This window comes from Exophiala dermatitidis (assembly GCF_000230625.1).
Source record: "Exophiala dermatitidis NIH/UT8656 unplaced genomic scaffold supercont1.3, whole genome shotgun sequence".
NCBI classification, from domain to species: Eukaryota; Fungi; Ascomycota; class Eurotiomycetes; order Chaetothyriales; family Herpotrichiellaceae; genus Exophiala; species Exophiala dermatitidis.
The window spans coordinates 2,206,121-2,228,995 of NW_008751648.1; the positions used below are offsets into that span (position 1 = coordinate 2,206,121).

The 22,875-nt window shown below is 51.5% G+C and overlaps 8 protein-coding genes across 9 annotated transcripts; 2 read left to right on the forward strand and 6 right to left on the reverse strand.

The window, feature by feature from the left end:
* Window positions 1-60: 60 nt before the first annotated feature.
* HMPREF1120_03785 (uncharacterized protein) lies at window positions 61-1,746 on the reverse strand. The gene is made up of 2 exons (XM_009157868.1): window positions 753-1,746; window positions 61-665 (listed from the first exon to the last, which is right to left on the reverse strand). The coding sequence occupies exons 1-2, from the start codon at window positions 1,582-1,584 to the stop codon at window positions 445-447; spliced, it is 1,053 nt and encodes a 350-aa protein (XP_009156116.1). The 5' UTR covers window positions 1,585-1,746; the 3' UTR covers window positions 61-444.
* A 564-nt stretch (window positions 1,747-2,310) lies between these two features.
* On the reverse strand, window positions 2,311-2,581 carry HMPREF1120_03786 (uncharacterized protein; the record flags this gene model as incomplete). The annotated part of the gene is made up of 2 exons (XM_009157869.1): window positions 2,311-2,477; window positions 2,557-2,581. 2 exons carry the CDS (start codon window positions 2,579-2,581, stop codon window positions 2,311-2,313), a joined length of 192 nt encoding a protein of 63 aa, XP_009156117.1.
* Window positions 2,582-3,317: 736 nt separating this feature from the next.
* On the reverse strand, window positions 3,318-5,228 carry HMPREF1120_03787 (uncharacterized protein; the record flags this gene model as incomplete). The annotated part of the gene is made up of 2 exons (XM_009157870.1): window positions 3,318-4,998; window positions 5,047-5,228. 2 exons carry the CDS (start codon window positions 5,226-5,228, stop codon window positions 3,318-3,320), a joined length of 1,863 nt encoding a protein of 620 aa, XP_009156118.1.
* A 559-nt stretch (window positions 5,229-5,787) lies between these two features.
* Window positions 5,788-9,222, forward strand: HMPREF1120_03788 (uncharacterized protein). The gene has a single exon (XM_009157871.1). It carries the CDS (start codon window positions 6,054-6,056, stop codon window positions 8,133-8,135), a length of 2,082 nt encoding a protein of 693 aa, XP_009156119.1. The 5' UTR covers window positions 5,788-6,053; the 3' UTR covers window positions 8,136-9,222.
* On the reverse strand, window positions 8,872-10,787 carry HMPREF1120_03789 (lipoate-protein ligase A). Its single transcript, XM_009157872.1, has one exon. It carries the CDS (start codon window positions 10,663-10,665, stop codon window positions 9,091-9,093), a length of 1,575 nt encoding a protein of 524 aa, XP_009156120.1. The 5' UTR covers window positions 10,666-10,787; the 3' UTR covers window positions 8,872-9,090.
* A 1,389-nt stretch (window positions 10,788-12,176) lies between these two features.
* Window positions 12,177-15,480, reverse strand: HMPREF1120_03790. 2 transcript variants are annotated; one of them, XM_009157873.1, is made up of 3 exons: window positions 15,318-15,480; window positions 15,170-15,266; window positions 12,177-15,120 (listed from the first exon to the last, which is right to left on the reverse strand). In XM_009157873.1, exon 3 carries the CDS (start codon window positions 14,465-14,467, stop codon window positions 12,383-12,385), a length of 2,085 nt encoding a protein of 694 aa, XP_009156121.1. In that variant the 5' UTR covers window positions 14,468-15,120; window positions 15,170-15,266; window positions 15,318-15,480; the 3' UTR covers window positions 12,177-12,382. The 2 variants fall into 2 exon arrangements, with proteins under 2 accessions (XP_009156121.1, XP_009156122.1); XM_009157874.1 differs by having other exon boundaries at window positions 12,177-15,099; window positions 15,151-15,266.
* Window positions 15,481-15,594: 114 nt separating this feature from the next.
* Window positions 15,595-18,540, forward strand: HMPREF1120_03791 (uncharacterized protein). The gene is made up of 5 exons (XM_009157875.1): window positions 15,595-15,707; window positions 15,762-16,436; window positions 16,517-17,074; window positions 17,324-17,819; window positions 17,887-18,540. Exons 2-5 carry the CDS (start codon window positions 16,362-16,364, stop codon window positions 17,937-17,939), a joined length of 1,182 nt encoding a protein of 393 aa, XP_009156123.1. The 5' UTR covers window positions 15,595-15,707; window positions 15,762-16,361; the 3' UTR covers window positions 17,940-18,540.
* HMPREF1120_03792 (protein HIR1) lies at window positions 18,285-22,677 on the reverse strand. The gene is made up of 5 exons (XM_009157876.1): window positions 22,365-22,677; window positions 22,182-22,256; window positions 21,892-22,107; window positions 19,012-21,837; window positions 18,285-18,884 (listed from the first exon to the last, which is right to left on the reverse strand). Exons 1-5 carry the CDS (start codon window positions 22,399-22,401, stop codon window positions 18,766-18,768), a joined length of 3,273 nt encoding a protein of 1,090 aa, XP_009156124.1. The 5' UTR covers window positions 22,402-22,677; the 3' UTR covers window positions 18,285-18,765.
* Window positions 22,678-22,875: the final 198 nt, after the last annotated feature.

Consider the following 22,875-nt stretch of genomic DNA (forward strand, 5'->3'; position numbering starts at 1 on the left):
GACAGGTTTGTTTATGCGGGAGTGGCTTGAACAGATAAATATGACGCGCATACTGTGTAACGGAGCAGCAGACGAGCTGATTGATCCGTTCTCTACTCCAGCAGGACTACAATGTTGTATATAGTACTATGTGCTCCGACCTGAAAGAAGAGCCTAAGAGTAACTAGGATATAGGACAGTGTCCGCTGACACGATCTGTCACATTCTATCAGTCATTCTGGAACCTGGACTTGGCTGGCCGAAAGATCATTGATTCTGCTGCATCAACAGTACTTCAACACAGAAACACCTGCCCTAATTTCAGCGTCGTAGCAGTCCACCAGATGCTCGCATCATATCGGTTCACACAACTGTCATCCTGTTGAATTTGGACTTTCTGCTTAGCACGACTGGACTCCTCCCACATGGATAAATTCAAACTGTACAAAAATGGCACATGCTTTTTCAAAACACAGCTTCTCCACGCCTCGATTCTTCAGCCTCCCGGTCTCGATACATGTGAAACTGGGCAAAGATCATCACATCCTCCACCATGGTGCCGAGGCTACCAATAAGCCAGGGCAGGTTCTTTCTGATATAGGCGGCGTCGGTCGAATGGAACAAAATTCCCGCGCCGTACGTGACATTACCCAAGAGTGAAAGAATGAAGAACAGCAGCGAAAGACCTGTGAGGCATGTCAGCTACCTGAACAAATATTTCCAACATGACTAGTATACTCGGGAAGGTGCACCACAAGCACACAAACACATACCTTCACAGCTCTTCTCTCTAGCATTCTTGATGATTTGTGGGATTCGCGCTCCAAGGTACGCAACAGCACTCAGATACCCCAGGATTTGGGCACCAGGAGCCATATTCTCCTGACTTGTATCTTCGGAGGTCGACGACGGTTTCCAGGCACCCGACTCATACGCAAGAGCCCAGCCGGCTGCACCAACGATAATAATGGCCAACACACTCATGGCGTTCTTGAACCAGAGTCTTGTTCCCGACTCGTCGCTTTCCTCCAGTATCTTTGCAAGTTGATCATTTTGCACCGCGGCACTACTTCGTCTCCGTCGGGTACTGTGACTGCTGTGTCTTCGCTCCGCAGAGCCAGGGATAGTGATGCTGTTGGTTCGGTTGCGCTTCAGCAGCGGCTCCTCTTCGTCCGGACCGTCATCCTGCTGGCGATGTTGTGCTGCAGCCGAGCTAGACGACGGCGACGAGGCTTCGCCGTCCAGCAATGCCTTTCCTTCCCGCCTTTTGTTCACGATCCCGTAGTATAGACACTGCGAAATCAAGACCCCGTCCGCAATGCAGAAGTAGACGCCGATGGCGATCACCACCGGCACGAGCCCCGCCCACAGGGCTCCAGCGAGATTGCAGATATCACCGATAAACCACACGAATATGAAGGCCAGACTGATGGCTTCGGCGGAGCCATTGCGGTAGTTTTCGATCAGCTGCGGCACGAGGAGGAAGATCCAGCAGGCGAGCGAGATGGACCCAAAGATGCCGGAGAGCGCCTCGCGGGTGGTCAAGTGCACCTTGGAGGAGCTCGAGGAAAAGGTGGTGAGTGCGAGGGAGATGAGGTTTGCCATGCTGGCATCGAGGGGAAATCCAGCAAGAAGTCGTCTCACATTAGGTAGTTCTTTACAGAATCGAGAAGGTCAGCCCCAGAGAAGCAGTGACGAGGTAGCGATATACTCTTTCGGCTTTGACTTTTCGGGTGAGCAGTGCAGACTGCAGGCTTGGAGCTCGTGCTTCTCGGTGGAGGCCGCCGCAAAAGTCCCACCGCGATATCAGCATCGAATGATCTGCTCCCTTTATTTCTGCTACAACTGCCACTTCCGTCATTCGTCAACCATCCAAAATACATCGTAACCACTACTGCTACTACTGATGAGAACAACAGGATGTTCAGGTTATGGCATTTTATTGTCCCCTTTCTGTTGCAGGCTGTGTCGTGGCCATTATTACTCCTCTGTGGAATGAGTATACTCTTCCATCTACAGAATTTCCTTCTCTCTAAACCTCGAGTTCAACCAACCACTCTTTGACATATAGTCAACTCCAAGCCACCTTCTTAGGGCGAGTATACCTTCGTTGCAGAGTCTTGTCTTGGACACTTGCTGTGGTATATCCGTGCTTGCAGTACCCCTCCCACTAACAGAGCGGTTGAATTTCCCATGGATTATCCTCAGCCAACAACCTCCGCCTTGATTGCTTTGCCGTTACTCAGTGTGAACCGTAACCTGGTCCCACGTCTATATTCCCCGTCGGATGTGTGTTGGTTTGTTGGCGTTTGATGATGCCCTTGGTTTGCCTTATATATCCGTAAAGGAGGCAGAAATGGTCTCGGACTGTTCGGTGCAATCCGTAGGACGATACGCGGCCGAGGCGGTGATTGATATTGTGATCGAAGTGGCCGATGTGGCGACCGAGGCGGTGACATGTGGTAGGGTCTCTTTTGGCATCTGGACGACGACTTCTTCTGAATACAAGGAGATCCTGGCAAGAAAATGTCAGCATCGTTACCGAGTCTGGGATGATCTTGCTGGATATGAGCTTACTCGGTGATATGGTCTTTGCTTCCATCTTGATGTTCCTTTGAGGAGTTGTAGTGTTGCAGGACGTGTCCGCATTTTGTGATCCGATTTTGGATTTCACCATAGGGTTTTTTTGATGGGTTGTAGTATGGGTGGGGGTTGTAATATTGCTGGACGTGTCCTTATTTTGTGCTACAGTGTTGGACTCCATCGTGATAATCATTCGATGATTTGTAGTGTTGAGCGTTGGGATGCAAGCAAGCGCCCAGATTTGCCTTTGTTGATGTAGGGCCTTCCTGTTGATGATAGAATAATGGAGCGACATGAAGAAGAAGGACAAGAACAGCACGGGGGTGTCGCGTTATAATAGCTTTATTTTGACTTTCTCACAACACGGAACGCGTACAATTCTCTGGAAAAAAGACACGCCTCGTGATGACATCCTCTGCTGGACTGATAACAAGCAAGGACGTGTTTGTCGTTCAGCAATCCTTTGAGGTCTTTGGCTTCTTGATGACTGTGTCTCAACTAGAGCGTTGCTGTTTGTTAGACCCGCTTGCTTTGAGGGTCTTTGTTTGTTGTCTCAGATGCTGGAAATGCACCCTAAGCATGGCAATATTTACCTGCACCGTAGACAATGCTGAAGCAGTCAGACACCTTGAATGTGTTAGTATCTTAAGCTCCCGTTGGACCAAACCATTGTCGATAGAGCAGCCTGTGCCAGGTTGACGGTGCACAAACTACCCACAGATTCACCTACAGTTCCGGTTGTCGTCTGATTCGTCTCAACCCAAACCACTGCGCATCATGGTAGGCAACACTCTAGCCTGGAGGCTCTTGAAAATGTCCAAGACACCTACCATCCCAGCCCATTTTTTAGACAAGGTATTCAGGAGAATCAAACATGTGCCTGTTATTTCATGAATGCCGCTGAAATCAACAGGCCCTTCCACATCGCCGCTGAGTTCACGTGAAAAGGTCACAACAGGAAGCCTGCCATCAATCGCTAATAGACAATGAGCCATAATGGTGATTGCAGCTTGGTGGATGTAGTGGGCCGAATTGACAGTGATTGGATACATCCCCCAGGGTGTCCCTTCGGCACCACGAAAGATTTTGTCGTAGAATTCAACCACCCGCACCGCTGAGTGGTAGCTCTCCCGGGGGATCACCTCGGTAACCTCAGGGCCTAGCATAGGCTCCTTGGCACTAGCCAGTGCCCGCAGCAACAGTGGCTGGAAAAGAAAGCATACGGATGTGTCGAATCCCATGTCACAGGTCATGCTACCCATGCCAAGATTGTTGTCAATAAAGTGCAGCTCCCGCCTCCATGATAATATCTGTTCAAGGCTCTGTTCGTACCACATACGTGGCAAGTTGGGCGCCACTGCAGGAAGGTATAATTCACGGAAGATCTCGGAGCGCAGGTACGTCAGCCGGTAGTAGTGAGACGTGAGGACGAGTTGCAAGGTTTCGGCATCGGCCAGCGTGGCATCAGTCAATAAAGCCGGATACTCGGTAGTTATGATCTCTTCAGGTAGGTCCGAGGGTCGACCAAGGTGCTGGCCTATGGTACGTTCGATGCAATAGAGTCCCCAGAATATTGAGCGGCGTTTTCTGCGGCTCTTGTCGTCTTCGTACTCGTCGTTGGTTTCGCTATGGTAGTTGAGTTCAACACTAAGACGGCAAGCAAAATCGAGCAATTTCCAAAGGTCACCCTTTCTGGGGTGGAAGAGAGCAAAGACGATGAGCAATAGAAGAGCTTGAAGGGCGTCGGGAGACACGTCTGATGTCACCTCCTCGACGCACTGCAAGCCTTCTGCATAATAGGCCATCGACTCGGAGTCATAGACCGAGTGGTGTCGGGCCTTGTTGGCAGCAGCAATGGCACAAATCAGGGCCACGCGGAAGAACTGATGCGCCTCCCTCCCGGTGAGGTACTTCACATTGGTGCCGTGATGCCGTAGGTATGTGTCAATCTCTACTGCAATGTCCTCAGGGTCGAAAAAGGCCGTCAAGTGATTTGTGGTCGACATGAACAGATTGACAAGCATCTCGATCTCTGCACGAGATGGGGTGGCTCTAGGTTGCAGAGGTTCCCCGACTTCGGTGTTCTGGGCGTTCAACCAGAACTCAGGCCCAGCATAATCTGGATGATGAACCATGGACCCAAGCTTGGCTTGAGCATGGACCAAAACCTCGACAATAAGAGCATAGGGCGAGCTGCTGCCGAAAAACTGCCAGCAGGTGGGGTTGGCATGCTCAATGATGAAGTGCTTGTCGAAGGAGAGCTCGCTGGTATAAGTGCCCCATTGATTGTGAGGCTGCTCAAGGTGAGAAGATGCTATGGAAGTGGTTCGTTCGTGCTGAGCGGCAGGTAGCGGCGGCAAGGGCTCATTGGATCCATTGATCGTTGCCTGAACAGACCGAAGCCGGCTCAGTCGAGTCAACAACGAATGGACATAACTGGAATGATCAGCACAAGGCTGCATGTAACACTATTTTGCGGCTCACCTTCGTGGCAGAGTCTGTTGCAAGGCGTGATCAAAGAAGGTACATTCAGCCTTTCCTTTTTGACATAACCGACAAGCTGGGAGGTTCGTGTCACACTTGCGGCGTAGACGACGGCATCGTTGACAGGTGGGCAGCAAACGGGTGAGTTCTGCTTCGGAGATGGTCGCGTGCTCGAAGTCCATATTGCCTTTTATAAACAGACCAAGTCCGATCTGGGGAAACGGCCACGATGGAGGATCAAGGACATGTGCGCTCGGTGCGTTCAGCCTTGTATCGAAGCCGACCGCGGGGCGTTGGCGGGATGCAATCTGTCTCTCTACAGCTCCGGCCAGGCCCGACCATCTCAGTTGACGCCCGCGACGAATATGTGATCAGAGGACCGGCTAAACAATCAAGTGGGAGAGAGAAATTGAGAGAGGAGAAGAAAACGGCGGGTGACACTGGACACTGCGCACACTCAGGCGGGCAGTTGCGCATGCAGACGAAAGGCGCAGGAACGCGGGTTAGTCAGACTATAGTCCTAGTGCCGGGCTAAAACACGAGTGGCGGGGTTTCGCATGATAAAGGACGCGATTAAAGATTGCGCACCCTGCCATTTACTGCCATTCTGACACTTGGTTCGTGTTCCTGCCAATCATAATGCGCGATAAACTGCAACCCTACGACGAATCGAGGCTAGTTATTGCGGGCCATGAACAGCCGCTTTTCCCTATTCTGCAGCTCGACGAGAACCCACGACTATCAAATCATCGCTGGCTCATTTCGCCGCCGACTCTCTGCCATTTCATTCTCCGAAAGCATGTTCCATGCTGTCCATCTCTGGGTTTATACACGAGGTTTCAATATTCTACACTCCCGACAGTACAATGTCTATCTAGCATACACATCAGCACGGTCGAGAGCCATCTGTACGACCCACATAGTTCATCATTGGCTTGGGCGTCCAACCAAACGCCGAGGCATTCCACACCCACAACTTTGATGGCGTGAAGCGCTGAATCACAATCATGACCGAATGTCGTCGCTCTGTTTTGTCCTGCGCGCGATGTCGTCGGCGGAAGATCAAATGTGACCGCGCAATCCCTTGTGGCCAGTGTATTGCCGCCAGATCAGAATGCACCGGGTTTAGTTCCAAAGACCAGGACCCTAACATTCCCCGGAGCATCGTGCAGCATCTTGAGACCGAAATCGCCAAAGTCGAGGGAGAACTCGCCCGCAATGGCCATCTTGAAGAACTCAACGCCTCCGACATCCTGGCAGGTATGCCAACGAATGATGGCATTCCAACGCCGAATCCAGCGCTGCCGATCGTGGATATCCCCAAAATGGACGAACCTCATCAAGTCCCTCTAGCCGTCGACACCAGTGCCCAGGTGGCAAGGGACACAATTCGGGACGAGGTGATGAGCTGTGGTGAAATCCAAGCCATGATCTTCGCCATCCTACCCACCGGCCCAGGCATCACCGACTTGATAGCACGAGTAAGGATGAGCCTCACGCCGTCGACGGCTATAGCAACCGGCAGCCCACGGGAGGCGCGCAGGAGATCCTTTTCGCGGAACGCCAACGAGGTCAGCTGTGCCATGTTGAAAAGCATCCCCAGTCCAATTCTGCGGAGTTTGGTCAAAAAGTACATGACCAGAGTGTATCCTATTTTCCCCATCCTCCACGCGCCAACTCTGTGGCAGCAGCTCGAGCGAGTGGTAAGAACGGTACAAGAACTTCCCGAAAGACAACGGACCGTACCGCCATCCTTCGACTTCTTGATCATCTACCTCATGCTTTCTATATCTGCAACTCTGGGCAGCGCGAAGACAGGCCACGAAGCAAAACATATGGTTTTCTCAGGTTCACTTTTCGAGGAAGGCATTCAACACTTATCTGACAAGGCCAAGATCCCATCAGATCTGGCAGGCATCCAAGTGACGCTTATGGTTCTTCAATACGCGTCAATCAACCCTCGACTGGCAAACGTGTGGATGCTGACGGGCGCCGCCATGCGCGCTTGTCTCGAATTAGGACTACATCGAGAACCTCCCGAGGCTTTGAAATTTGACCATCTCACACTAGATCTGCGCAGGCGCATCTTTTGGTCGGCGTACAACTTCGACCGGGCCATCTGCTCAGCGCTGCAACGCCCACTCTCGATACCAGACCAGACCATCGACGCACATTTCCCCTCGGTGCTGGACGACCGGCACATCCACCCACACGGCATTGACCCAACCGGACACGAGACCAAACTGCACATGATGCGGTGGATTCATTTCCGACGATTGCAATCGGCCATGACCGAGGTGCACTTCCAGGGCAAGCCTCTGGAGCCCGGACAGACTTGGGACGACTGGCTCGTGACCATGGAAAGACGGTTACAGGCATGGTACGACGATTACAATGACGGCCACGAGTTGACGGAATTCACGTTAGCCCACGGGCTCACGAACCTGCACCGCCCATCTCCGCGCGTGCCCATGCCTGGACCTAGGAGTCTGATGGTGGCATTTGAAGCGGCGTGTTCCAGCGCGAAGTCACTGCGCGACCATATCCTGACCGGCTTCTATCGGCGCTCGTGGCTGATTGCCCACCACGTCCTGGAAAACAGCATGGTGGTTCTCTTCTGTCTCCGCCACGGCTTCGACACCATCTCGGCCCGCTTCACCGCGCAGCAGATTTTCGAAATGACCAAAGTTTTTACGGCTAATTTCCTGGCCCTTGCCGCCCAGGGATGGAACGAAGTCTCCAACTACGCGGGTGTCTATGAGCGATTGTTGGGTCCCCTCTTGGAGGCTGTCTTCTCCAACCGTCCGCCTTCGTTGTCGTCGTTCGGCCCCGCCCAAGACGCCGAACTCACGCGTCTCCTGTATCCCGGCCCAGCTCAGCTGGATAAACTGCGTTTCGGCGGTCGCTCGGGCTTTGAAGGCGATGGACTGCCTACCTTCGACGTCGGTACCCTGAACTGGGATGACTTTAGTGTTAGCGATGCCCGTTCCGCCTCGGCTGAGGGAGGCTTCGTTGCCGGCTGGGACCTGTTGGACCCCAACGCAGTGGCTGCTGCGTCGGCTCAGGACCTGGTCTTTGGAATGGCTTGAAACGGCACCTGTTTTTGCGGTAACAAGAAAATGGAGCGGGCTTTTGGGCTGCCTATGCAGCGAGTGGTATGGTTCCTAGAAAAAGAGAACTCGAACTCGAACCGGTCTCGACACCCGGTCACAGTTCTGGAACCGTATCGGTTATAGAGTACGTCCTTTCAATGTGCGGGTGACGGCAGACAAATTCGGCCACAGCTCATTGCAAGAGCGACCCTGTTTGAGTCGAGTTGCTTTCGACGCATGTCATACATTGATGGCGAGCTCATCCTGCCCGCTCGCTCGCCCGATACTGTCAACTACAATAGCGATCCGCGACTGGAGACGCTTGAACTCCGGACTGGAGGAAACCAACTGAAAAGCCCAGGCGACGCCAGACGAGGCTTGGTGAGACAAGGCTCCATGAGACGAGGCCTATTGATGGACGAAAACAAGGACAAGGACGAGATATATGATATATGCCCGCGGGGGAAATGCGTAACTTTGGCCCCGATCGACGATTTCTATGCGCTCCAAGCAAAACCGCCCACCTAGCGGTACCTCAGGTAGGAGGTCCTGATGGGAGTGTACGGCCGCGAATGAATACCGGTAAGAGTATGACGAAGGTCTGTGGAGTGTTGGTAACTAGGTCAGTAAGCAACCCGCCTTAGGATGCCCTGCAGCTCGCACACTGTCTTGTATCTGTTGATTTGAGTGACTACCTGACAATTGGATCGAAAGGCGATGGTCTGCAGGGAGCCTTGTTGTTGTTTGTACATACAGTATATATGTGGCCATCAATGGATACTATCTATACAATTTACAAGTAGAAGATGAAGATGGATTCGAACGAGGAGGGGGCGAAAAGTCAACAGGGTAATACAGGTACCCATTTAGCTAGGTATGCATGTATGTATTAACTAGACCTACACTGGCAGTACGCCTATACATACATATAGTCACACGTACAGTACGTCTGTCATTCGAAACTGCGCCATCTGGGGAAGACAGCCTCGATTCGCCTGACTAGCGAATCCGGGACCCGGACATTTCTGGACGAAGAATCCGCGTTGCGGTGCGACGGAGACGACATGGACTGGCACGCTCGGGCTTTTGCTTTGTCTTCTCCTTCTTGATCTTCGCCTAGTTCTTGCTGTGCCGGTTCAACGGCCAAAAGCTCCCTCCAGCTCGCAACGTCGCTTAGTCTAACCTCATCAGGTGGTTGATGACCAAGACCATCACCTTCGTGTTCGGTACCACTCTGACGTTTTTGCCTATGTATCAAGGCGCCGCCGTTCGCATCCCGGAGCGTCAAATGTTCCAAAACGCCATGATTCGCCTGGAACCCGACGCTCATTCCGTCCAGGACCCCACTGTCAAAATCGAAGCGAGGAGTCTGACCGAACCGCCAAGCGTCCGAGTCAAGCTCAGAAACGCCGGCAGCGACTTCGGGAGTTTGGTAGACTTCGGCGTCTCCGAGACTGATTTCATTCATACCCGGTTGACGCGGTTGACCGGCGCCGTACATGTCCCAGAACTCGCGGACCACCGCTTCCATGATGGATTTTCGCACTTGGTCTCTGTGGTGGGCGTCGGGAGTGAAAACCAGATTGGCGACCTTGCTGCGTACACTTTCGACGCCTTTGGCACGGATATACTCCCGGCCAGGGCTGCGAAGTAGATCGGAGATTTTGTCGATGTGGGGGCTCGAGTAGAGTAATGTGCCATGATGGAGAGCGCGACCTCGGGTCAATTTGAAAGCGCTACCGCTAATCTTGAGCCACGGAAGTTCGTTTCCATTTCCATCTGCGTTGCTCCGGCGCATGACGATGTCGTTGCGGTCGTTGACGCGGATGTCCAAGTTGTTGATATCAAACAACCTATTACCCTCACCGCGTTCAGATATGCTGTTCAATGCCTGTTTCATTTCCGAAGACAGGAGAGCCCGCACGACCATTTCGGCATGTGTGCTCCGCTTGAATGCAAATGACTGAGAGTTCGGCACGATCACGGAATAATTCAGATTCCCAGAGTCATGGAACACGGTGCCGCCTCCGCTACGACGGCGGACCAGGTCAATCGGCACAGAGCGCTGCGAGAAATTTGTGATTGAGCTGCCAGTCTCGACTGTCGCCATTTCTTGTTCATGTTCTTGTTCCGGCGCAAGCCCATCGCGCAACCGCTTCAAGTCCGTCTCGAGCCATGGATTCTGATTGCGTCCAAAGACAACACATGGTCTGTTGGTGTAGAACAATAAAATCCGTGAACTCGGGTGCGACCGTCTGAGAACATAGTGTTCGAGTGAAAGGTTATGGTACGGATTGTCCGAGGTCAGGTATATGATCAATGGAGACGTCTCCTCCGAACCTCGCGATAGATCTTCAAGCCTCCATGAGGGAGCGTAGGTGGAAGTGGAAGTGGAAGTGAAGGTGCTCAGATATCTGGACGCATGAACATGCTGGCGGCCAAGGGTTCGTGCCGTTGGCGTCAATCGGCCGATGCTATAGCCAAGGCATCTCGAGGCTGTCAGACACGGCCAGAAGGCCGTCCGCATTAAGTAAAGACGGTGAAGAAAGGAATAAAGTGAGGCAACAGCATAGTAAGGAAGGGGAGTTGTTGGTGTTGAACCGAAGGCCAGGCCAATGATGCAGGTCACAACGGGCAAGTTAAGCGAAGGTATTGCACAAGAGTTACAGTTAGGTGCCCGAAGTCCACGCATCGCTAGCGCGTTTTTTTACAAAACGCGCACGCGTCTCCTACCTTCTTCCTCTTCAACACGCAACCATACCTCAACGAGTGCCTCTAGGGCTAATCGACGCAACGCAGGCGCGGACACGAGCTTTCTCCCTATTTACGATCTAAAATCGAAGGTGCACGCGACGTGGGCGCCTTATAGAAGGTTATAAGCGATATATATAACGTACCGATCCGTACGGCGCGTACAATAGTTCAATTAAGCGAGACTCGAATCGGATTAGCGTTACGCCTACGCTCTAGGCGCCCTCCTCTTTTATCTAAACGCGATAAGAGAATACTTCTTCGTCTAGTAAGACTAAATCCGCGGTAGACGTACTATCGTCTTATTCGTAAATCCGGCGTTAGTATAAAGCGCCGTACGATCTCGCGCTTTCTTAATTAATTCGGAATAAAGAAGTAGCTAGCTAAGAAAAGGCCTCTTCTATAGAAGATATACGCGCTTAAGCGTAAGAACTTTACGAAAAGATATAAAAATTAGACTATAGACGCCGAGGGCGAGTAGAGTAAGGTTTAATTCTCCGATAAGTATTCTATCGAAAGAGGGTCTAGCGGGGTATCTATCTTTATATTCCGTACGCTAACGTAGAAGTAGAAGAAGAAGATAATAGACTCTTAACCTAAAGGTAAGGACGTCTTTATTATAGTTTAGGGCGCTATTTAGCTCGATAGTAGGTTAGATCTCGTGGTAATAAAGCGAGACGAGGAGGCGCCTAATTAGGAGTATATCGTACGCTTATACGTAGCTATACTAAACGATTAACTATCGAGGATTTAGTCTTCGGGTAATATCTTTATATAGGATAACGTACCTATTTATATAGCTAGTCGAGTTAATAAATAGTTCGAAACTTATAGTATATCGCGGCTCGAATAGCCTCTCTATTCGCCAGATCTCAATCCAATCGAATACGTCTAGGCGATCCTTAAATAGCGCCTAAAGGAATACTACCTATATCTACTCGAGCTCGATAACTCGCAAGAGGCTCTCGATAAATTCGCAAAGGTAATAGTAGAGGAGTGGAACGCTATACCGTAGGAGCAAATCGACGAAATAATAAGGTCGATTTATACGCGCGTAAATAGCGTGCTGGACGCTGATGGCTGGTATACACGCTTTTGAGAAGCACTAGGCTCTATAAATAGCGCTATTTATAGAGCACTAGGATAAGCATAGTCGATAGCAGTTGAGAGCGTTAAAATCGAGCAAGTCTGTGGCGAGTAAATAGCTGTTGAATAGGAGGGTATTCGATGCGGGTGGGGTGCGGAAATGACCCGCTGCGTAGACTTCGGGCATAGGACTGTAGAAAAGGAATAGCTCAGCCTTAATAAAGGGGGTATAAGAGGGACCGCCTGGCAAATAGGGGTCCATCAAGACCCAGAAGGCAACCTCTTCAGTATTGCTATCAGCGGCTCCCTTTGTAAAATGTTCAATTTGCCTAATGTTCTACCCAGGGTAAGCAGGCCTATCGTCTTAAGGGCGAGCCTTGTTCTTTCTCAACCACCACCAGTCATCCTTATCCGTGATCAGCCCGTCGCTTTCCAGCAGCAATGGAAGTTGAATGCTCGGGCTCACCATGTTCTCCCAGCCCCTCTGGTCCAACCTCGCCCTGTATATTGCCACTAGCCTGGTCTTCCAGGACCGGTTCTCTCCAACTACATCCTGTCGGTGAGAAGAAACCCTTCAGGTAATCCGTCTGACGATGGGCTTGCCCTGACATTACCTCCTGGTGTAACTTACCGGAGAAGAGGAATCGTCTCAAAGTCTTTCTTGTACCATCCCAGCTCTCTAGACCAGTATCTGCAGCGTGGCTGTGGAACTCGCCTGCAAACCAGCCTTCCTCCTCCGCTTCCACCGGATGCACCCTCTCCGCCAGAGACCCCACATACAAAGCCCACAACCGTAGTCCGCGGTATTGGTGTTGATTGTCATCCTCTGCGTCGACTTCCGCTCGGCTTTCTTGCATCTTCGAGCGAAGTCCGGCTATAAGCTTGAGGCCGAAACGTACCGGTTCAGGCGAGCCCAGCATCATGTTTGTCATCAGCGCCATAGCCATACATGTATATGCCTGAGTGAGAGGGCGTTGGAACAAATGTGGATATATTGTAAGATTGACGTGGTGATCCGCGATCCTCGAGATACAGTCGAATTTGCGCAACTGTTGCCATCGTAGCAACTGATCGTCTGCTGCTATTTGATGCATCTGTGTATACTCGTGCACTCTGAACAATTCACGCAAATCAGCCACTACCGCTTTCATAACGGCATCCTCAACCTGTGAGTCAACACCAGTGGCATGGTCTTCAGCAACACCTGATGCGAGCAAACGTGCTTTCCACGGCTGATTGAGCGGGCCTGGCGTCCATTGCCGAACAGGGAAGAGTGGGCGAGTGTCATATCTCAAGGCGAAATAACAATCGCAGGACAAAAGGTCTTCGCGGAACCATGTATCCATCATGATGACGCCGCCAGCTCCATTGACAAGTTTTCGTAGCATTTTCAGATGCGTCCGTGCCACCGATGTGTTGTCGACGAGAGTCTCTGATGAAAAGAGCTTAAGAATGGCCTTGAAAGTGATCGGATCCTGGGGCCCCAACCGAGCCACTCGCTGGCGTAGCTCTGTGACAGCTTGCCCTTGGAAAAATCGTGAGCGGTACGCTAGATCATCATCTTCCGTCACGACCGCTAGAGCGGCGGCAAGAAGACTTAAATATGCGTTTGCATAACACCTGTCTTGGTAAATCATTATAGTATCGTCCCAACACCTGGAAACCTCGTAAGTATATCTTTGCGTTTCGTGTCTTGTTTCTTTGGGCCAGGTATGAGGGATGAAAAAATCAAATGCGAAGCTGAACAGCTTGTCTACAAGCTGTTGCGTTGACGGCCCCAAAGGTTCGGAGAGGTTGTCAGGAATATCCATGGGAGTGACGGTGTGACCGACCGAGCTCGACGGGGCAGCATCACCTTCAAAAAGACTGGACTGAGTCGAAGGTGTCGAGTCAGACGATACTGGAATCTCACTGCCTGATGCGGGATCCCCGGTGATGCCAGGATAGCCAATCTGGAGTTTCTGTTCGCTCATCCAAGGATTGAATCCATAGGGGAGGACTGTTGGCGTAGCACTTGTCGATATAGGACTCGCGTCGGACAAGGTGACCCTTTTGGGTATCTTGTACGAGACTTGCCGTGCCGATCTTTGCCGTGACCCTTGAGCAACAGATGACTCTCCTTGCTCCTGCTCCGGTCGTCTCATAAATGAACCCATTGGCACCTGGGCAGATTCTCGGAGCCTTTTAGCCTGCTCTTGTTTCTTCCATTGCTCATAACGATTCATGACATGCCACGAAACCGCAGCGTTATGGTCTTTCGAATCGATATTACCGGCATCTTTATTCACGAAAGAAAACTCGCCACGAAAGGACGCCGGTTGATTGTTTCCTTGCTGGTCGCCTTTTGACATTGAGGAGGGGTTGAAATGCGTGCAGACTTCCTTGTCCCCAGAGTGGTGTTCGGTGGCCAAAATATAAGCAAACGAGAGCAACATTTGGTAGTAGCCATCTTTAAGAGACACACATTCCGTGGGCTTGGAACAATGTTCCATCGAAGCAATAACATAACGACGAGGTTGCTAGGACTTTCTTTCACCTACTGTATTGCTCATCCTTACCTGAGCATTTGAAAGTCGATCGAGAGCCGTCGTTCCTAAGCCTGACCTAGCCTGTCGAAGACAACGGCAAGGCCTGGCCAGCCACGAGGCGCACACCCTTGGATACCATTGCCGAACGATGTGATGTACTGCCAGCTGTCTACCAAGAGCTTACTTCAAGACTAGATTTGGCAAAGACAAATCAGCATGAGGACATCCAAAGGCCCTTCTCGGATCGTATTGCATTCAGGTAGATAAGCGACATCGATATGGTTGCAATCGGCGCCACAAACACGAAGAAGATACTGTGTATGGTCCAGGTTGCTGGCCAGAATGAACCCTGTGGTGCCGTATTAATAATGAGAAGTTATTCTTGCTCATCATCGACTCTGACACTGGACTGCAGTCAATAGAATCAAGAATGGTAATGCGAATGTGAGCTGAACGGGATGATGCGGCATGACGAGCGTCGTGAGAGGTTCCAAGACATGTTAAGGCAGAAAGGTTGTCTTGCTTAGGTCAGAAGTCCAGGGTAAGAGACCTTGGGCGTCATCATTTTGGCAGCGTTCGGCCGGTTTCCGCAATTCCTTGCTCTGCGTCAACGAGTACTAAGGTAGTCAGTAATAGATACGGTTTACTTTGTTGTACAGCACATGCGATTTCAAAGCCAAGATATCTCTTCTGACGCGCTTTTTGGGGTGCACGTAGTATGCCATTTCAGTTCTGCTACTCCCCTGTCGCCTGCTCACTGTTCCTAGTTATGTTAAAAGCAGTTAGTTATTGACGATCAAGGCCCGTGACTGACCAAGAGAAACCAAAAACGTCCAGGTAGGAATAGCCAGCTAGGTACGTAGTCTCCAAGTAGGTAGCAAACTGAGGAATACCATTCTTTGAGGACCCGGCCCGCCAGAATGTACTGCCAGTGTTCGAAGGATGGGGTCGCCCGTTAGTTAAACCTGAAGTACCAGGTATACGGTGCTTCAAGTTTGGGTTACATTTGGGTCGGTGATGTGGGGCACTTATTGGGGCGCCAAGCAAAACTAAGTGTTACATAAATTCTTGTTTCTTATTTTCTAGCTTCCAAAATTTCTCAACAAGTAGCAGCAAGCTACAACCAAAACTTGACACTATGGCCGAGTGGTTAAGGCGTGTGACTAGAATCGGTCTCCGATCAGCAATCACATGGGTTCGCCCGGTTAGTACATCTCCTCTCCATCCGACAACAACTATCAACTAACAAGTCAAATAGCACAGGTTCAAGTCCTGTTGGTGTCGATTTCTTTTTGCCTTTTTGCCGTTTCGGCCAGATGATATTGTCTTGACTCGGCCTTATCAAATTGCAAAATTACACGTATATTTTTGTTGCAGTTGTGCCGCGACAGACTGTTCTCTTCGTCAGCAATGCGAAATTTGAGGCGAGTTCGACTACCAAGGTCGTCTTTTTGGTTGTTTCTCAAGTGTTCAGCCTTGTTCAACGCGAATCTGACCATTCTTACACGTGATCGAAATCTTGGCCCAGGTCTTGGCGAATTGGTGGTTCGCAGCGCAAAATTGTTAGGTAAAGCTGGCGCGAGTCTTTGTAACAAAGCCTCAAATCAATAAAACCACCATAAACCAATTCCGACCTTCGCAGATATCTCGAGCACTGTGTAGCTCGAGTCTGCGACTGTAATTTGTCAACACCACGGTCTCCCTCACTCCCTTTAGGAGCGTGTTCATTTCTCCACTCCGCGTTTCCATCTTCGCAGCCGGACCTGCATTTGAGCCTTGCTCGAAGCCGATATTCCGTAGCAGCGGTACAGTCCTCTTTACCTACACCTGCCAGACCCGCGGATACGCCAAGAGGAAGATGCCGCCTAAAAAAGCCGTCAAGGAAGAGAAGATCCTGCTAGGCAGGCCGGGGAATAACCTGAAGAGCGGTATCGTATGTAGGCAATGTCCACAGATACAAAGCTCTGCCAGAGCCCAATGCAAATATGGCTGACCGCGTAATCCGAACTCCAGGTTGGTCTGGCCAATGTCGGCAAATCTACACTCTTCCAAGCCATTACAAAATGCTCGCTGGGTAACCCTGCAAACTTCCCCTACGCCACGATCGATCCTGAAGAGGCGCGAGTTATTGTGCCCGACGCCCGATATGACTGGCTGTGCGAACACTATAAACCCAAATCCCAGGTTCCGGCAAACCTGACGGTCTACGATATTGCCGGGCTGACTAGAGGCTCTTCTACGGGCGCCGGTCTCGGTAACGCTTTCTTGTCACATATCAGAGCCGTCGACGCCATCTTCCAAGTGGTACGGTGTTTCGACGATGCCGAGATCATACACGTGGAAGGCGACGTCAACCCGACACGAGACTTGGACATCATCTCCGAAGAGCTGCGATTAAAGGACATCGAATTTGTCGAGAAGGCCAAGGAGAATTTGTCCAAACAGACGAGAAGAGGTGGCCAAAGTCTGGAAATGAAGAAATTGAAGGAGGAAGAGGCCACCGTGGACAAGATCCTTCAGTTCTTGAAGGATGGCAAGGAAGTCCGAAAGGGCGAGTGGACTCCGAAAGAGGTACGTTTCTGCTTTTCGTCGTCATTGCCTTTTTCTCTGTTGTTTCTTTTATCATGATGAACAAGAGCTATAAGCTCGAATAATCCCAGCTCGTCGACAGCAGCCTCGCCATAAATCTCACGTTTAGAGGCTGTAATGAGAGGAAGTCCAACCCTGAACACACGAAAAGAGACAATCTTTGCTCAGATCTTCTACGATTTATTGTTGTCCGGACGATGAAACTGACCATGCACATCGTCATCATCACAGGTCGAGGTCATCAACCCTCTGTTCCTCCTTACTGCCAAACCCGTGGTTTACCTCATCAATCTGTCGGAGCGAGATTACCTCCGCCAGAAGAACAAGCATCTACCCAAGGTCATGGAGTGGATCAAGACCAACGCGACTGGCGACCCGGTGATCCCGATTTCCGTGTCCTTTGAAGAGAGGCTCGCGGCCATGTCGGACGAGGAGGCGGCCGAAGAGTGCAAGAAGCTCGGCACGAAATCCGCCCTGCCAAAGGTCGTCATTACCATGCGTCAAGCGCTCAACCTCATCAGCTTTTTCACCACCGGCACCGACGAGGTTAGGCAGTGGACTATTCGCAAGGGTACCAAGGCTCCCCAGGCCGCCGGGGTGATCCACACCGATTTCGAAAAGACTTTTATTCAATGTATCGTGTACAATTTCGAGACGCTCAAGGAGTACGGCGATGAAAATGCCGTCAGAGCTGCCGGAAAGGTCATGACAAAGGGCAAGGATTATGGTAAGCATATCATCTCTGAACAGTTCCTTCTGTCGATGGGTATATTGACTTGTTTGATCTCTTCCAGTTGTCGAAGATGGCGATATCCTCCTCATCAAAGCTGGCGCAGCCAAGGCTTGAGAGACAACAGATCCTGGGCCTGCTCCTGCTCGCTTCTCCCTTCTCGGTAATGGACAAGTCAGCCAGTCAGCCAGTCAGCCAGACACGGCATCTCTCAGCGGCACTCTACCTATGTCGACGACTTCTACACGGCATCGATCCAATTGCGATCCTCGTGAACATAAGCAAAAGTTGTGTTGCCGAAACAAAGCATGATGATGCCCTACGAAGCGGTTCTCCGGCCAATGTAGCTATGACTACTACTAGTAGTACCAGTAACACTAGTAAATCCCGGCGCGGTGCTCACGAGCAGTTCAAACAGTCTGCACATGAGACAACACGCGGTCGCCTTTTCTTCAAAAAGAATTGTTGATGAAATGATGGATTCATTGATTCATGTTGCCCAATAATTGAAATGAAATGAACTTGACTCAACCGCTCATGTCTGATATTATCGCTTCGCTTCTGGAGCTCTCTGCCGCAGATAGACAAAAATTGAGTCAGGTCAGCAGTCTACCTAGTCCTTAGATCGGAATCGATGGATTCGGTCGGCGTGTAGGTAAACTGTGCTGTGTAAGTGCCTTGCAGGAAGCGCATAACCCAGATGAGCCAACCAGCTCACACACGGTACACACAGTACGTAGAGTACATGTAGTACCTGTACCTCGATGGTACCTCACATGTAGTACCCGAGAGAGCTCATCTTATCTCACCCCATTGCACTCCGACGGATCACGTTCCCTTCACTCCCTGTGTTACCATGACACACCAAATCCTCATTATCAGAGAAGACAGGGCAAAAAGAAGAACCTCGGGCACCCTTTTTGGTATTGTTTGGTTCAAGTCATCAAAGAGCCATTTCGTCAGGATTACTGCCGTTGGTCCCACTAGCACCACCATCTGCATCGACGATGCGGAGCATCCTTGCGTATGGCACGGTAATCCTTTGAAGATCGCGATGTTTGCCTGTTGCAGAAGAAAAAGCTGTTAGTGAAATGATTCAATGTAGTGGTAGTCAAGTCGGCTCTGCAGACCAATGGTCCGCACCGGGAAAGACCGCAAGAAAACCAAAAGCAACAAGCGGACCACATACCTAGAAGTAAGACGACGTCTTTGAGAAGTTCTTCCCTCGGCCATCCACAGATTGTCTTTGATTCTTCGTGCCAATTGCGTCCAGGGACGGCATTCGGGTTCGAATTCTTCATGACCGCAACGGCAGCACTGTTTTCCCCACCATTCTCGGTGTCATCATCTTCCTCCTCGACAATACCACCAACAAGTGTGCGCAAAAGCTCCTCCACCTTCAACCGAAGGCCCTCTGCACCCAATCGTTTGGCGTACATCAACAAATAAATCCGGAACTCGTCCTTTGCGCCGAGCATGAGGGCCGCGGCGATCCGGTTCTCCAAATGCGCAATGGACACGCCGGACTCGAAACTCTCAAAGCCCTCACGCGACAAAAGAACTTTTACTAGTCGTTGGAGGAAATAGGCGCGGCCTCGTAACAAAGTTTCCGAGGTTGTGTTTCTCTCCAGCCAGGGGATGATGCCGGATGAGACATTAATAGCAGTAGTAGAAGGCTGCTGCTGCTGTTGTTCTAAAGCTCCGCCAGCAGCAGAACCTTTTGAAGACTGAACATTTCCAACCGAAGAGTCGGTGGTATTCCAGTATTGACTGCCAACGGCCCACCAGACTTCGGACAAGCGTTGCCAGCAGTACATTTGAGGCGAGTACGCGTAGCCTTCGCCATTGGACAAAGTCACAATGATGCGACCTTCCGAGTTCAAGCGGGCGTGTGTGATGGCCGGGGCTCCCGTGGGATGCGCCGCAAGGGAATGTGTGGCCGTGTCGAGCACGGGTGCAAGCGACACTGGCGGATGGGGAGATGACATGGTCTTGACGTTCCAGACATAACACATGCCCACACTCGTGATGCACAGCAGCCAGGACTCGTATGCGGCCAAGATCACCGGCTGGGATTCCAGAACAATGGCACTGTTGAGCCGTCGACCATGCGGTGTCCACATGTACAGCGAACCAGCTTCGTCTGCTGCCGCCCAGAATTTATGGTTGCCTGTAACTAACAGCACCGGCCGGGGAATAAAATCCTGCCACAACGGTTGATCTTTCCGTGTCAGTGTGATCCGACAAGGCTCCCGGTCCTGTGCTCGTGGCGTCAGTGATGGGCCGGAGGGATTGCGAGCTTCCAAAACAAACTCCGCCCTTATTTTGTTGTTGCTAGCACTAGCACCCGCTGCATCATTAGACACTTCGGCTGGTTTGCCGGCCGAGTCGATTCCTTGCACAATATGTGCTCGGACTTTCGGTACCGCCAGCCGCAGCTGGCTTACACTAATTGCCGGATTGATCACAGCTGGCCGGATCCATTCCGGCGTCACATCCTGTCCGCTGGTAGGCGGCTGATGTTGTGCTGGAAGAAGGCCGTCGGGGGCGTTTGTGAGGATCGGCACCGCTCCTTTCTGACTAGCAGCCTGTATGCGTTTTTCAGTGGTGCCTTCTTCTTCGCCCTCGATTTGGGCGTACTTCCGCTTGTTGCCAAGCAGCAGAGTCGCAATTCCACCCTTGGGCAGACCATCAAATGGCTTCGAGAGATCGAGGACCGATTGAGGCGTATCCACTGTTTGAACGTTGTTTGCACTGGCGCTGACGAGCTTCGTCTGCGGTAAAGAAGATTCGGCGCCACCCGCTCCGGAAACTAGCAGAGGGCGTATTCGCTTTTTGCCGTCTTTGGTAATTTCAACGCGGTTTTTCAGCCGTTCAAGCTTCGCCTGATTTAGGTCGTCTTGTGCTTTTGCCGTCGCTTGTGCAGTCGGTCGAGCTTCAGTCCCGTTCTGCAGGTTTTCTGTTGTGGTCGTGTTGGTGGTCGTCGATGTAGTTGTCGCCCCATTTGTCGTAGCAGTTGTGCTTGCGGCGCCGGATTGAGAGGAATGATGGTCGCCCATGAGAGCTCCCATCCTGCCTTCCACGCCTTTTAACTCGCCCGCCTTGCTCAGCTCTTCCAGACGCAAGGCCTCGGTCGTCTCCGGAAATCCCAGTCCTTTTCGCGAAGTGCCAAACTTACTAAGTGACCGGTCGTTCTCCTCGATAGGCCTGGGGTAGCCTAGTTCCCCCGGCTCAAACATGACTGTCAGGATGGTGCCGTCTAATGCTGTGGCGAACAGTGTCTGGCCGTCCGGGCTCCATGCGATATCAGAGATGGGCTTTCCAGCGACATCCTGCTGCACCACCAGCGGCCGTGGGTTGTTGGTCGTCCAGATACTCAGACACTTATCGGCGCCACCACATGCGATGACGGTATTATGAGGGGCGAGATGGCCTTCCGGCGTAGGTCGGGTAACCTGTTCTGGTCCGTACAGTCTCGGCGAAAAGGCGCAAACTTCCACCGGTCCTTCATGTCCAATCAACGAGGTGTCACCATCCCAGGTCCCGCGGTTGATGATGACAATCGCACTGACGGGGCCATTGACGGCATTGGCAGCGGCAATGTGTTGGCCATCTGGAGCCCAAGAGCACCGACGGAAATAAGTGGTGAGCGGAGAGTTGATGAATGGCTGACTGATGGTTGTTTCGAGGATGAAGTTGTTAACTGCATCGTGGCTTGTATAGTTTTGGGTGGGGGAGGTGAAGCGGAAAATTCGTATCGTACGGTCGTCGCTAGCGGTCGCAAAGTACTTGTTGGCCGGGTCAAAAGTGATGCCTTTGACATGGCTCGAGTGGTTCGACAGTGTCTTCAACTTTTCAAACGTGTATCCCGACCAGACCACGACTTTCGAGTCCAATCCAACAGATACCAGTATTGTGCCATCGTACGACCAGCCCAGGTCCTGCACATCATTGTCGTGGCCGATCAATCTGCGGAAGATGCGCCAGTTTTCCACCGGGGGTGCCTCGTTGGAACCTAGACCGTCTGTAAGCTGGAAATGTCATGTTGCGCAGGAAACGGGATGCTCACCGAACGCTGCGTGGCTCGGCGGGCTTGGGTCGAGTGTGTATATGCAAACAATCTTGTCATCCGCTCCTGAGGCCAGGTATTTCCCGCCGGGTGAGAACCGCACCGCGTGGATTGTGCCAGAGTGGTAGCTCATGGACGCCAACTGCTTGGGCTTGTCGTATTTTCCATTTGTGGCGTTGTAGATCGCTTCCGTCGACCATATTCGGACGTAGCCATCTGTGCGACTGATCAACTAACAGGGACACTCCCAGAGCACGGTAGGCTCGACGTGGTGTTGGGGGTAGACCTACCACCGGCCGCTGTGACCAGCCGTTGGCCGTCCGGAGAGACATGGCAGCTGTAGACCTCAAAGTCCTTCTTTTCCCCTATGCGACGGCATTGTTAGCCTCCGAACCGACTCTATAACCATCCGCCACCATGTTAACGCGCTTTTACCACGCGCATGGCACGTCGCCAACCCAAGACGTACGTACCCCCATGTGTAAGCCAGATCGGCTTGATAATATGCATCACGAACTATCTTGTCGGCGGTATGAGGACATTGCGCTTGTAGAAAGTGAGGTTGAGGAAGACGGATATACTCGCTCGTTAAGCACGAGCCTTCACGGGAGGGCAGGCGTGTGTTGCGTTGCGTTGCGCGGTTTGAATTGTGGTGGAATGAAGTCGGACTGCTTCGTCCGCAAGCGAAGTGCGATGCATGTGTTCAACAGACGTCCGCCTACAAATTCTTGTCATTTGAACAGAAAGAATGACGCGCCCCCAGGAGAGCATTTTCGGCCATAATTCCGTGTCAGCCAGTGCGTATATATGTTGCATTCCACAGCATGGATACTCATTTCATCCTCATTCTTTTGCTCTACATTTAAATTCAAGGGTTTAGAGGTTGTCCAGCTCTAAATCCGTCTAGGGGTATTTCAGTGCTTGTCCTCCGAGCTGCTGAAGCTTGGTGGTAGTCGTTTCAGAGACCCACCATGGCGAACCGCC